This window comes from Canis lupus, chromosome 11 (assembly GCF_011100685.1).
Source record: "Canis lupus familiaris isolate Mischka breed German Shepherd chromosome 11, alternate assembly UU_Cfam_GSD_1.0, whole genome shotgun sequence".
In the NCBI taxonomy this organism is placed as follows: domain Eukaryota; kingdom Metazoa; phylum Chordata; class Mammalia; order Carnivora; family Canidae; genus Canis; species Canis lupus.
In genome coordinates, this window is record NC_049232.1 from 74,423,033 (window position 1) to 74,437,351 (window position 14,319).

Here is a 14,319-nt window from a genome sequence, read left to right on the forward strand (position 1 = left end):
CTTCTCCCTCTGCCTGCGTCCTCTGCCTCTCACTCTCTCTGTGTCTCTCATGAATAAATAAATAAAATCTTAAAAAAAAAAAAAGTTCAGGGTAGTATCGAGGGCTTGAATTCTGAAATCAGCTGGGCCACACAACTTACTAGCCATGTGATCTTACTGTTTATGTACCTCTGCTTTTTTTTTTTTTTATTTGAAATACGGGGGCAGAAATATTATCTGCCTCACCAGACTTCCTATTAAGTGAGCTAATATATACAGAATACTTAGAAAAATGCCCGGCGCACACAGTTATATAAATTGGCTATGGTTGCTGATAACTACATTATATTGTCCTTTTTAAGCGACCTGAAGTTTTGGGGAGGCTGCTTGCAAAACCAGCTCTGCTTCTCCCCGACCCCACAGAGCCCCCACTTTTGTGGCCCCTTGCAGATGAAAGCTACGAAGGGAATGTTTCCTTCGGGCTGGTCTTATTACTTGCTGTGACAAAAGTGGTAGGAGTGAGGGGGCCAGTCCTGAGCACAGGCCCTAGAGGACCTTCACGCTTCCACGCTCCTTCTCTGGGCATCGCTGTGACTACAGGCTCGTCTGCTGGATGATGAGGGACACACCAAGTCCAACTGTCTTTGAGACTTTAGTCAACTGCCAGCATGTGAGTACGACCTGCTGGGACCAGCCAGCCCCCAGGCCACCAGCTGATGGCTTGCAGGCGCACAGGTGAGCCCGCTGACACTCAGCCTGGCCCAGGTCAGCTGAACAGCCCCGGTGCCCCATAAAGGGTCGAGGTTTTAAAGCTCAGGCTCTTGAAGCAGCCACGTAGCATTAGCTGGCTGAGGAAGCCACAAGACAAGACAAGAAGTAAGGCCTTCCTATCTCGGTCCTAACGTCCTCAGTTACGCTGGCTCCTAAACACACACATTGAACTTAGAACTTTAGGATTTTTTTTTTTCTGTGTGTAACCAAAAAAAGCTAAAATCAGAATTAAAGAAAGTTATAACAGGTAAGCAAACCATAGGCTGATGTCTCCTCAATCAGCCAATCCCAAAGTCATAGAAAACACTGCCAGTAAATCACAGAGCTCAGCAACATGCGAGTGCATGAGGTCAAGACAATGTACACCTCAAACGCACACAATGTTACGTGTCAATGATATCTCAGTAAAGGGAGGGAAAAGTCACACTTCTCACTTTGACAAATTGTCACCAACCAGACTTGGCACTCAATTTAGCTGGGTAATCTGAAAAAAAACAAAAACAAAAAAACAAAAACAAACAAAAAACAACAACAACAACAAAAGACAAAGAAAGAAACTTTTTTACCTTGCTTTTATAGTAATTTCAAAATTATTGAAGTCCTTATAGCCAATGAAACTCTTTTCTGGTTCTATTGAGATAGTAAAATGTGGCATCACTGAAAATAAAAACAAAGAAGCCATTTTACGATTTACATTAGAGTAGCCTTCCCTCTGGCGGTTACCCAAGCTGTGACGTCAACTCCACCTGCACGTCCGCCTGTCGTCGTCAGGATCGTCACCATCACTGTCAACCTGCGGGCGCCTCCCGCTCTGCCAGTCAGAGGGCTCTCCAGCTTTGTGTGCCAGAAGCTCCTTGCTTCCACTTTGATCACAGCATTTATTATAGGCGATTGTTTATTTCCTTCGCTAGCCTATGGGGTCCGTGAAGACAGAAGAGACCCCACGCTGTGCGTCTTTGTATCTCTCCCCCTCCCACCCTCTTCATGAGTCTTAAGCACAGTGCACCCTCCATGAGTGTTTACCAAATTGAAAATAGGAAAGGAAAACTCTTGCTCATTTGAGACTTTCCTTTCATATCTCGTAGATAAAACCCATCCGGTCTCTACATTCCAATATAGAACTCGGACTCTAGTCAAGAAGGGAAAGCTTACAATTAGCTAAAAGAAAGAACACCCATGCAAAATTTAAAATAGGGCAGAAAGGAGGCGTTCTCTCTCTCTTTCTCTCTCTTCCTCTCTCTCGATTGCCTGAGAGAAAACAGTTTCACCTACTGACGTGGCGCTGCCTTCTCTTTACAGTAAGACCCTGCACCAGGGCGTATGGATTCTAGCTCTACTGGGTAGCTGAGCGGCTCTGATACTGTGGACAAAGAAGGACGCGGTGTAAGTGGGATCGTCGTCCTCAGATGTGGCGCGTGGTCTCCAGATGGAGAAAGGGGAATGCACTTTGCTGCCCTCGGTGCGTTTCTGTTGCCCGAGATGAAGGCGGGTGGGTTCTCTCCACGGAATGAGGTGCAGGGAACACTCCATCCTGCCATCTGATACCTACTTGCTATCAGCAGGCACAGTCCCATCAGCAGGGATGTCACAGTGAACGGAAAGGCATGAACCCTGTCCTTACTGAGCTCGCAGCCAAGCAGCGAAGACAGTGACAAGCAAATAATCACACAGATAAACACCTACGCCACAGGAATGAAAACCAATATATAAGTGCAGGGAATCCTTCCCAGGAAAGAGAAATTAGGAAAAGATTTGCTGAATGAATGGCTTTTTAGCTGAGACTTGAAACATGTGTAGGAGTTAGCTAGGTGATGAGGGACGGAAAAGTACTCCAGGCAGATGAACAGCGTATCCGAAGTTACCGGCTGGAGGGAAATAAGGGGATGAACAGTATAAAATGAGGCCCAAGGGGAGGAAGGCCGGGGCCAGCTTAAAATAAGGATTTTGATTTTTGTTGGCAAAGGAATGAGGAACAATTGGGGACTTTTCAAAAGTGAACTAACATGATGAGATCTGCATTTCAAGATTATTTTGGCCAACACCAAGTAGCTTAGAAGAGGAGGCGGCAACTAGGAGGCTTTTGCAGCCGGGCAGGAGGAGCCTGGCGAGGCCCTGGTGAGGGTCGCCTCAGATAGTAAGAGGTGGACAAATTCTAGATACACACAGTAAAAATACTTGGAGGAAGCAAGATCAGTTGGGATTACAGCTTATTGAGAGCCCATAATCTTTAAAGCTGTTTCAGTAACAAATATTTCTGGTCACTGTTTTGTTCCCTAATCATTAACATTTGTGTATCTATTCTCTAGATTATTAATAAATCTCCTGGAGGAATAAAAAAAATGACCTCAAGCAAAAAAAAAAGTTAAATTTGATATCAGAATGCACAAATGCTCTAGTAAACAACTATAAGAAATGGAAAGATAAGCTATTTATATGTTAATTATTAGTCCATTAATACGATTGATTTCAAAATAAGAATATCTTAAATCTTCAGATAAATATATCAGATTCCTGAGCTAGAAGGAAAATAAGGGGATGCGAGCTGAACGAGGGGGACGGAAATCCAACAGTTCTTGTTCTGTCACTAACTGGGTGTAGTGATCTGAGTAAATCGTTAGTCTTACTGGGTTCTGCTCATCTCATCTCTGCCTATTTAATTTTCTCCTAAAATCATAATTTTGGACGTTAACTCATCAGGCTCCATGGGTCACTAGGTCCCTCCCGGCTCTATGATGAGGAACACGAGTCCAGAGAGGCAGATGAGCTTGCTCAAGGGAACTGAGTGTGGGCGTCCCCCCACCTCCTCGGCCAGTACTTCCAACCATCCCAGCCAAGCTGCGTCATCGTCGTCCGGGGTGATCCTGCGTCCAGTCCACTAATGAGAAGCATTACTGGAAAAGCACTAACTTTTTACAGGTAAACTTTTAATTGTCACAAATTACCATATTCTTTGACTTCGAACTGTGTGGTTCCGGTCGTTGAAAAGTCCTCTTTATATTTAGCTCGGATTGTCCACACACCGTATCTGTGGAGACAACATATTTAAAATCATAGAAGTCATCAAATATTTTTAATTTGTCCAGAGGACATCTAATCAATTCCTGTTCTAATGAGGAAAAAGAAAGTAGAGATGTATTTAGCCTGAGTAATATATTTTATTTGTGCAGAGCTTTAAGTATAAAATAGAAATAATTGAGTGTTTGGGGGCTACTAAAAATTTCTTAGGAATGAGTTTTTCATATATTATTTTCTTCAGGTACTTTGTCTTAACATAGTCAACAGTTTTGATTTGAAGAGTTTATGAAACCTGAGGACTAACTTAAACCTGGGCCATAGTTATACTAATATAATACTAAAATCCATGGTAGGAAAAAAATAAAATAAAATAAAATAAAATAAAATAAAATAAAATCCATGGTAGGACATCCATACCAACATCTCTAGAAGCACATAACATGTCAGGACTTATCCAGATGATAAAGCTCACACCTCACACAAAACAAGTTAGGGTTAGAGACAAAGTACGGTTTGTTTAAAGAGGAAAATGACCCGAGTTTGATTAACAATCTTCATTTAAAAATATTTACTGAGCACTGGAGTGAGAACTGGAGATAAAAGTGAACAAAATAGAAGAATTTCTGTCTTTGTAGAGCTAACAGTTCATGGGGTTTCCAATTCCTACTTCACCATTTACCGGCAGATTGGGTTTGGGCAAGTTGCTTAACCTCATTTGTGCAATGAAAAAAATAATATTTATCTTGCATGTTGGTTATGCAATCAATACACTTAGTATTATGACTTTCATCATCATCATTAATTCAATGAAGATTCATCAAGTGCCTATTATGTTAAAGTGCTGAAGATACAACAGTGAGCAACACAAAGTAAAAAGGCAAATTAAAAAAGCAAACAAATAAGTGTGACACTGAGATGAGTGCCGTGAAGTAAATCAATAATAGAAGAGTTTTAAAGGGAGAGGGAGCACATTAAACTGTGCATCTAGGAATACCCTCTCTGAATAGGGAGCGTTTATTCTGTGTCCTCGAGAATAAAAAGAAGTCAGCCTTGTGAAGAGCAAGGTGAAGCCCAGAGGGGACGACATGTGCAAAGGTACTGGGGTAGCAAAGTAGTGATCATGAGCGGCCACCATGTCTGACACACAATCTGTCAAGGAGCAAATGGCATAAGATAAAGTTGGGTAATGGTCGGATAAACGAAAATAATCACAAAACGGTAAGAGCAATTCTGTGCTATGTGCATGTAGTATCTTCAAGGAGTCTACAATTTTAAAAGTAAATCCCCAACTTCGCTCACGTAATTTCTAGAAAACCCTCCGTGAATTCCCTGCAGACAGCAAATGAACTGCAGACTCTCTTCCAGAGGGCAGAAAAATGACCGCGAGGAGATTCTGGTTCACGGGGTCATCCATTCACCAACGCACTTGTTTGTCCCGCCCGTTACGAGCTCCTTGGAGGCGGGGATGGGGTCACTCACTTCTATGCGTCTTGCACATGCCAGGATGTGTTCACCAAATACCTATCATATTGAATTCTGTCCAGACATGTCCTCAAATCCTTCAACATGAGGCCAAAACCCGACGTGGCTCTGAGGACACTGCCCTCTGGGAGTCTATGCAGACAGACCACGGAGGATCGTCACCCCCAGAGCAAGGCGGGGGCCAGCCAGGCTTTTGGACTGACCGCCCGTTAGATCCCTTGAAGGGTAGAGGGTCGGTGGTTCTATGATGAAGAAAAGCCCAGGGACCGTTCTTGCTGCGGCCAAACTTTTATTTCTGTCTATAAAGAGGGCTGGAGGGAAGTACCGGGGGGTTGTCATTTGCCAGAAACTGGGCCTCACTTCTCATTAGACTTAATTTTTTTTTTAATGTTCAATCTTACATCGTGTCCTTTTCATTTTTTATTTAGAGAGTTTTCGGGCCTTTCTACTCTTACTCATCTCATCGTGCCTGCAGCCCGGTGGGTGAGCTCCGGTGTCACATCGTGTCAGCACGCAGGACAGCGCCGCACGAGGTCTCTGCGCCCCCCACGCGCCCTCGCTTCTTACACCCTTGGTGTCACCGGTGGCTGCACTTGGCTGATCATCTGCCTCACAACCCAAAGGTCTAGATGTGCTTTCTAGAGAAAATTTTAGCAACAAATACTTTAAAATACTTAGGGTTCGATGGAATCTTGAAGTCAGGAAAAGAGATGATTCCAGTATAATCATTTTCTTCTACGATGTCCACTTCTGATCCTTCGGGATCCTTTGAATAAAAACAAACAACCTCAAGCATGCAAGTCACATTAAGAAAGAAAATCAACTGATAAAAAAAAAAGAGAGAGAGAGAATCAACTGATTATGTTATCTTTGACCTACGGAAGTGTTTACTGACAAATGTCTACGTCTTCGGATTAGGAAGGGGGGAGGCCGGAGGAGGGGAGCGGGAGGGGAGAGCGTTGTTGAGCGCCCGGGACAGCCTTGCTCAATTATCCAGAAGACACGCCACTTCCTACTGTGTCACTAGAAAGGCCAATGTAACAATAATTGATGTTCTAACCAAACAGATGTGAACCTGCAGGCTTTACAGACCCCAGAATCTAAATTTCGCATCTGTTCAGTTGAGGTCTCTCCAGAGCAAATACCCTCTGAAACGCTTCTCCTGGCTGCGCACTCTCTACCTGTGAACCGTGGGCCCCTGAGCCCGAGGAGACACTGGGGAAGGTTAAACAAGCTTGAGAGGTTTCGCAAAGCTTCCCCGTAGACGCCCCTTTGTGTGTAGGCTTGAGAATGAGCCAGACGAGGTATTTACTTTCTTCGCACGACAGGTAGGGTCAGGGCGACCCTAGCCCGGGAATGCAGCACCGTGTGCCGTGACTGTGCAATTCGTGGCCGGGAGTTTAAGGTATTTTCCCTCGAGTTACAAAGGTCTATTCTGCACAAGCATGAGGCTCGCAGCTAACGTCTTCTGGAGGCCATTCCTCATCCCTGCGGTCGATCACGCACAGTCCTTCCCAGATGGTCTCTCTTGAGCATGGTTTCCAGGTGCTTCTTGTATTGGGATTCCCTGCGGCTCTGGGGTCGGATTCCTCAATCCTCTCTTCCTAGGGGCAGCTCACACATGGTCCACTCTTCCTTGTGTGGTGCAGGGTTTTTCATCACTCAAGCTCAGCCAGGAGAAATAAAGAGCATCTGTCCACATCCTCTAGTATCTTCTGACAGAAAAACGGCATGTGAACTGTTGGTCTTCTTCATTCCCTTCATCGCCCTATACTATTACCTATACCCTATACCATTACCTGTACCCTATACCTTATACCATTACCTATACCCTATACCTTATACCATTACCTATACCCTATACCATTACCTATACCCTATACCATTACCTGTACCCTATACCCTATACCATTACCTATACCCTATACTCTATACCATTACCTATACCCTATACCTTATAACCATTACCTATACCCTATACCATTACCTATACCCTATACCATTACCTATACCCTATACTCTATACCATTACCTGTACCCCATACCCTATACCATTTAGCCACTTTATTTGCTATCTCACTTCTTAGGACCTTCCTGCCGCCGTTGGAAAACTCATGCTATTTCTTAATAGGACGGTCTTCACTATTTTTTAAAACCCCGTGTCTATGTCTTTAATTGAAACCCATTCTAGGGACGCCTGGAGGGCTCAGTGGGGGAGCACCTGCCTCTGGCTCAGGGCATGACCCCGGGGTCCCAGATGGAGTCCTGTGTCGGGCTTCCCACAGGGAACCTGCTTCTCCCTCTGCCTGGGTCCCTGCCTCTCTGTGCATCTCACAAATAAATAACATCTTAAAAACCCATGACACGACATGACATGACACAAGTTGTGCCCCAGGGCATCAGCCCCGCAGCCCGCTCTGCTCTCTCTGAGCCACGCGTCTGTCCCACCGGATCCCCGCTGCCTGCGCTGGGGGCTCGCCCCCCAGCACCCTCAGTGGGCGTGTCTACACTACACTCTGATCTTGGGTTCGGAAGAAAGACCTTGCAGCTGTAGGACAAGTGGGCACACACTGACTGTTGCCGTGACCTGGGCAGCCCCACGGGCTTCCAGGGGCTCAGCGCGACCCTCCCCGCCTCACCCGGGCAGTCTGAGGCCGCCCCCTGCACTGCCCTGCTGAGGGGCCGCCTCCTCCTGCTTCCAGAGTCTTCTGCAACAGCCCCGCCAGGGCCTTCCCTCCTGGGTCCTGTCCCTCAGCGGCCCCGCAGTGACTCCCTACAGCCTGCCCCAGGAGCCCTGGCATCCAGGCCCGCCTGTCCGACTGTCTGGCCCTGGTCTAACCTTCAAATCTTGGCCCTGGGCTCACGGGGACGCCCCTGCTCTGCGGTCGGGTGGCTTCCCCCCTCCGACCCCCTTGGTCTCTCTGGCCCTCCCTTCCCGCAACCCGCCCATGTTCCTCCTCTGCTCTCAGTTCTACTCATTGTTCCAGGCCCAGCTCCCGGGTCACCTCTGCCTTGATGTGTCCCTGGCCTCCCTAATGTCTTCTGGGCCGCCGGGGTTCGTGGGGGGAGCTGCAGTTATCAACCACAGCCTCGGCACACTCACGTCACTCGGTGTAAAATAGTCGGGTGTGGAAGTCTGCGAGGGCCTGTGGTGTTCGTGAGCTGTAAAGCATTCGGGGTCATCCCTATACATTCCCCTTTTTACTTGGGGTCTGGGGAGGTTTTTGTCGTATAGGGTTGTTCACAGGAGAAAAGGTGCTGCAGCCTTTAGGGAAAGACCATAGGTGATAAACCGACTCTTAACAGGTGCACAGCTATTTCCCCCAGAAACCATACAGGGTCGTAACACGAACTGGGTAAGACCTCGGGAGCTTGCTGCGCGTGTGCACGTCACTCTGTTATGCGAGTCTCAGCTGATGAAGGGCTGCTAACTGCTGACCCTTATTTCACCGTCTGACACTATTTTTCACACGTGTTAGTATGTCACTAACCTCTGAGATTCCTAAGTGCAAGGGCCCAGACTGTGATTCTTTATCTTGAATTATACAAACCAAAAATCTCATACGTAATAATTAACATTCAGCCAATTCTTGGCAATTGATGGATGCTCTTTAGGAAAGAAACAGTGAAGGATATAAAGGATTTCATTCAAGTCATAACTTGCGGAAAGGTAATTTTCACGAGCTTTTTGCATGTATCTGTTGTAGAGGTATAGACTCAAATGTTACAGAAGATGTTAAATAACCGTTTACCCAACATTGATGAGTTAGTGTGACGGTAGGGCAGCGTTAGGGGACCATGCAGCTTATCCTGAGGACGAGTTAAGCTGTTATTTAAATAAATACCATACTTACTATGTAAGTCAAGACAGTTTCTCTTTTGGCTGGCTTCAAGTCATCATTCAGTGAGTAAACTCTAACCTTTACTGTAAGAACAATTGATAGCATCAAAACCTCGGCTAAACACGGGGTATTTTGATTTTTTTTTACAATGATCATCCTTAAAAGAGATGAGTATACTTTTTTAAAAGTCACAAAAAACAATACACAAAAATTCATATTTAAAGGAAAGAAAAACTTAGTTTACAGACATATAAGTTACTAAAGATGATTTTCCTTTGAAGAGAATCCTCTTGGATTCCTTTAAAGAGCCATTTTTTCCTAGTGGATTTAAGTACAGTCCAGTTTATTAGGACATATTTTCATACAACTTTTTGGGAACACACATTACGCCACGGTTTACCGAGAATTTCATTATAGCAAAATAGTGATCGCTACCATATGGTTATATGGGAATATAATATATTGTCTCCTATTAGGATTGTAGGTTTTAGTGGAAAATAAGTTTGATTTTGACATTACACACCTTTGCGCATAGAAAAACCAGCAAGGCCCCAAAGTGTCCCGTATTGTCGCTGAAGGCAGCTTTGAACTGTGTGGTTTTGTTAGATTCATTGAGCCGAATCCGACCATTATTGCATCATTGTTAAATGAGTAACGGCAAGAGCTCAAGAACAGTTAGTTCTCTCCGTTTCTTTCTGCCCATTAATAGGTCCCTGCCTTTCCAACAACGGCCATCTGCTTAGAATTGAGCTCTTAGGGGATCCCTGGGTGGCGCAGTGGTTTGGCGCCTGCCTTTGGCCCAGGGCGTGATCCTGGAGACCCAGGATCGAATCCCACATCGGGCTCCCGGTGCATGGAGCCTGCTTCTCCCTCTGCCTGTGTCTCTGCCTCTCTCTCTCTCTCTCTCTGTGACTATCATGAATAAATAAATAAAATCTTAAAAAAAAAAAAAAAGAATTGAGCTCTTAGCTGCCTGAGACGTGCCGATCGTTCCAGCGTGACACACTGTGATTTCTCTGACATTCATTACTGATGCTCAAGTCCTTTCGTGGCCAAAACTTAACTCACAAAATAAAATTGAACTGGAGCCATACGCCTTTTAAAGGGTCAGTATTGGGGATCCCTGGGTGGCTCAGCGGTTTGGCGCCTGCCTTTGGCCCAGGGCGTGATCCTGGAGACCCGGGATCGAGTCCTGCATCGGGCTCCCTGCTTGGAGCCTGCTTCTCCCTCTGCCTGTGTCTCTGCCTCTCTCTCTCTCTCTCTGTCTCTCATGAATAAATAAATAAAATAAAAATAAATAAATAAAGGGTCAGTATTATGGAGAGCTCCACGTAAGAAGTCACAGTAAACTCTCCAAAACTGGTTTCACTGAGACCATAAGGTCAAAGCAAAATGTTCAGCAACCCGCCCCACGCACACCCTGCCTCCTCCCTCCCCTCGCTCTTCCCCACCTGTGTCCTCCCTCCCGTATTGCAGACACACCCGGTTCGTCCCCAAGCATCACCGAGATGCGGCCTGGCCCGAGGCAGTATGGCCTGAGTGAAGAGCTGGGGCCCAGGCGTTCAAAACTTTGCTTTCACTCCCACGCCTACTACTTCCTGGGGTCCTGGGGTGGGGACTCCGTCCCTCAGAATCTTAGTTCCCTCATCTGTAAGAAAGAGTGGCTCGCATCTTGCTTGATGAGAACTAAATGAGACAAGGCTTTCACACTGCCTGGTGCATGACAACCACTCAACAAATGCTTATTATTTTTGTTTTAGTATTACTATTTCTATGACGACTACTCATCTACCTTCTAACCCGGTCTGTGTTGAGATTAGAAAATTCATCTTGCCTCTCTGTGTCTATGAATAAATAAATAAAATCTTAAAAAAAAAAAAAAAACAAGAAAATTCATCTTGTCTTCATGGCAACAGTGTGCCGGAGGCAACATCAAGAGCATTCCCTGGTGCCACAGATAGGGCTTATTAGGCTTTTAAAAAATGTATTGAATGGCTCCTCCGTGCAGGCGCTGTGCTGGACCGGGAGGCAGGGCGGGGGGGGCGACCCAGGGAAGCCTTCCAGGGGGTGGAGGAGAGAGCAAACCCACGCACATGAGTGCACACAGCCTGGCTTCCCGAGCACAGAGAAGGGGGAGACTTGGCGCCGTCAGAGAGGCCAGGCCAGGCTGCTCCACGGGTGACGCGGTGACACGTAAGGGTGCAGCAGACGTCAGCAAGGCCAAGGTGGGGCTGGCGGGTGAGTGCACCAGGCCTCGCGTGGGGGCGGCGAGGAGGGATAGAGTGAGAAGGCAACGAGAACAGGTCAGCTTGGCTGGTTTCCACAGACAGGGAGATAGATGGTGACTGATAAAGCTGGGGGGAAAGCAGGACACAGACTGCATAGAATTGGAGGATTTGGGTCAATATTCTAAAGTCCTTATCCCTCAAAGCCTTGGAGATTGAAGCCTTTACCCTAAAGGTGCTTATACTAAAGAAATCCCCCAAGGATCTTCAGATTAAGTGGGTAGATTAGGACCTGGGAGCTCCAGATAGCAAGGTTTAACCAATTTCTAAGAGAACTACTTTTAAGTAATTTTTTTTTCCTTCTTCTGCGTAAATAAGGCTCCGTGCCATCCCACAGATCAAACAGTAGGGGAAAGCACCTTCCCAGTGCTCCCCTGCTCTGGGCACGGGTTCGGGCGCTCGGCCCGTGTGAAGTCACCGACCTCTCACAGTTCTGGGAGGGGGGTTCTCTGACTGTCTCTGTTTTACAGAAGAGGAAAGTGGGGCTCGGGGAGGTCGAGTAACAAGGGGTAACAAGGGCAGGGGTGCAGAGCTCAGACAGCCGAAGCTGGGGTCTGGACGCAGACACTTTGGCCCCGGAGTCTCCAACCTTCTAAATTCGTCCTTTAATAGAAGAGGAGGATGCGGCCAAACATACACTAGCTTCTAGGGCTGATCGCGGTTTAACGGGCCCGGCCCCACGGGCTGCATGTGCACACCGAGTCCTCCTGGAGTCAGAGACGGTTCTGCTCCAGCAATGACAGCGTGGTCAGGCTGAGCGACGTCCCTTCCCCTCGGGGCCCTCCCGCTCCGAGCCCGGAACAGGAGCTCCTGCTGCCGCGCGGCCCTCCGCTCTGTCCCTCGACCTGCACCCTCGCCAGCAGGTAGCAGGGATGCACCGTGGGAAAGGGGCTCCGGAGCCCACCTGCCTCCCGGCCCCAGTAGCACTGGGAAGCTTCCTACGCGGCCCCCATCGTGTCCTCTTCCAGCCCTGACGTGCCCCACAGTGATTGTGAGCCGGGGAGATACAGGATTCAAACGACTGCGCACAAGTGACCGTGTGTGGGCAGCTTTTACACTTCACTGGGCTTTCCCTTTGGCTCACTGGGAATCCGTCCAGCCGTGTCTCAATCACACAGCCCCGACCGCTATCCCCATCCTGCCGTTTCTCCCACCAACAGAACTACGGACACGAACATCTTCTATTAGAAACTTTCTTAGGTAGGTCCCCTTAGAACATTAATATCCACTTATTTCTGTGACCCAGCTTATTCTTGGCCGAAACCTCTGATCCCTTAGAGTTGGATTTATTTTCTGAATTAGAGGAATAGCTCCAAAGTCCAAGGAACCTTTTTTTTTTTTTAAACATGAACATGGCTCTATGATAAATTATTTTCCCGTTGCCAAAATTATATTTGCAATTACATCTTATGTTTGTTTAATGAATAAGATATAACGCAACATTTCACGATTTTTAAAAAGCTTCTCTTCACGGAAATAACCAGTGGGACAGATAATATAATTGTTGATTTTGTAGTTTCCATATGCATTTAAAATTTATATTTAAGTTTAAATTGCTCATTTCAGGGGATCCCTGGGTGGCGCAGCGGTTTAGCGCCTGCCTTTGGCCTGGGGCGCGATCCTGGAGACCCGGGATCGAATCCCATATCGGGCTCCCGGTGCATGGAGCCTGCTTCTCCCTCTGCCTGTGTCTCTCTCTCTCTCTCTCTCTCTCTCTGTGACTATCATAAATTAATTAATTAAAAAAAATTTAAATTGCTCATTTCAAAAAAAATAAATCAATTGCTCATTTCACAATTTCTATACAAATTTTAAATTAAAATGCTATTTATAAATGTAAAAGTCATTGGGAGTTGAGACTCTTTGAGCAAGTTAGAAACTTGTCTCCACTTAATTTTAAGTGTTAAAAATCTCTACAATATGTCAATCACCCCTCTTCTCCACCAGAGAAAGAAGCATCTTATATCCTACCTGACTGTTGTGGAGTGTAAATGGGTTTGTCTGTATGAATAAAGAGAAATCCATTGTCATACGTTATTGGCACTTTTTTTGATTTTGAAAAATGCCTCGATACAACTTCCAAATACACATGTGAAACTGGGCCTTGTCCTCCAGACAACTGTTTGGGTTGTATCTGTAAAAGAAAATGTTGACGTTTTATAGTATAATTTTTAGGTTATAAAACATGTTGATTTTCTAAACACCATGGTCATCTCATTAGAACAACAACAACAAAAAAATGAGTATGTGTATTTAACCATTTAACAAGTAGTACAAAAACCAGAATAGTGAATAAATTCTACCCAAAGCCTGTCAGTGTCAAATATCATAGCCAATATTTAGCTTTAAGCAATTAAGTCTTTTAGTTTCCATGTTTCCTAGATTTTATATACATTTAGTAAAACTCCTACAGAAGCTTCTTCACAAACTTTCACTCCATCAGCACTGAGCTCATGCCGTCCACTCCCTCAGTTCCACATCCTTACTGATGTTCAGAACACGTTGTACTCTATCTCCATCCCTCTCCTCCCACTGATTGAGCCACATGCTTTCTTATCTCACGTACATAATTGTAATTATCCACTTTACATTGCATGATATACACATATAATACATAAGGAGTAATTTAAAAGTGTTTCTATGAAAACTCAGGCTTTGGAAACATGGGATCCAAGTTAATCACTAAAACCAGCTGCTGTGGAGCCAAACGTGTGAGAACGCAGTCAAAGTTTGGGAGAAGGTAACAACCTAGGGAGATGCTGCACTCAGACTGCCCTGCAAGTGTCTTTAAATCTTTCTCCACTTTAAAGGAACAGAAACTGTGAACAAAGATGATTCATTAAAGGTATGACTTGTAATAATAAGATGTGAACCTCCAACGAGGGGACCCTCTTTACAGAAAAGGCCTTGGCATAACCTCAGACAATTGGCAAACAAAGATATGT

General features: G+C 45.8%; 1 protein-coding gene across 2 annotated transcripts in view; it reads right to left on the reverse strand.

Moving 5' to 3' along the window:
- Positions 1-14,319, reverse strand: part of C5 (complement C5) — a 75,465-nt gene that overhangs the window by 55,290 nt on the left and 5,856 nt on the right. For both annotated transcript variants that reach the window (XM_038553258.1, XM_038553259.1), the window contains exons 3-7: positions 13,346-13,508; positions 9,102-9,172; positions 5,922-6,013; positions 3,693-3,775; positions 1,317-1,407 (exon numbers count right to left, since the gene is read on the reverse strand). In XM_038553258.1, the coding sequence (XP_038409186.1) occupies positions 1,317-1,407; positions 3,693-3,775; positions 5,922-6,013; positions 9,102-9,172; positions 13,346-13,508 (500 nt within the window). The remainder of the gene's footprint in view (positions 1-1,316; positions 1,408-3,692; positions 3,776-5,921; positions 6,014-9,101; positions 9,173-13,345; positions 13,509-14,319) is intronic.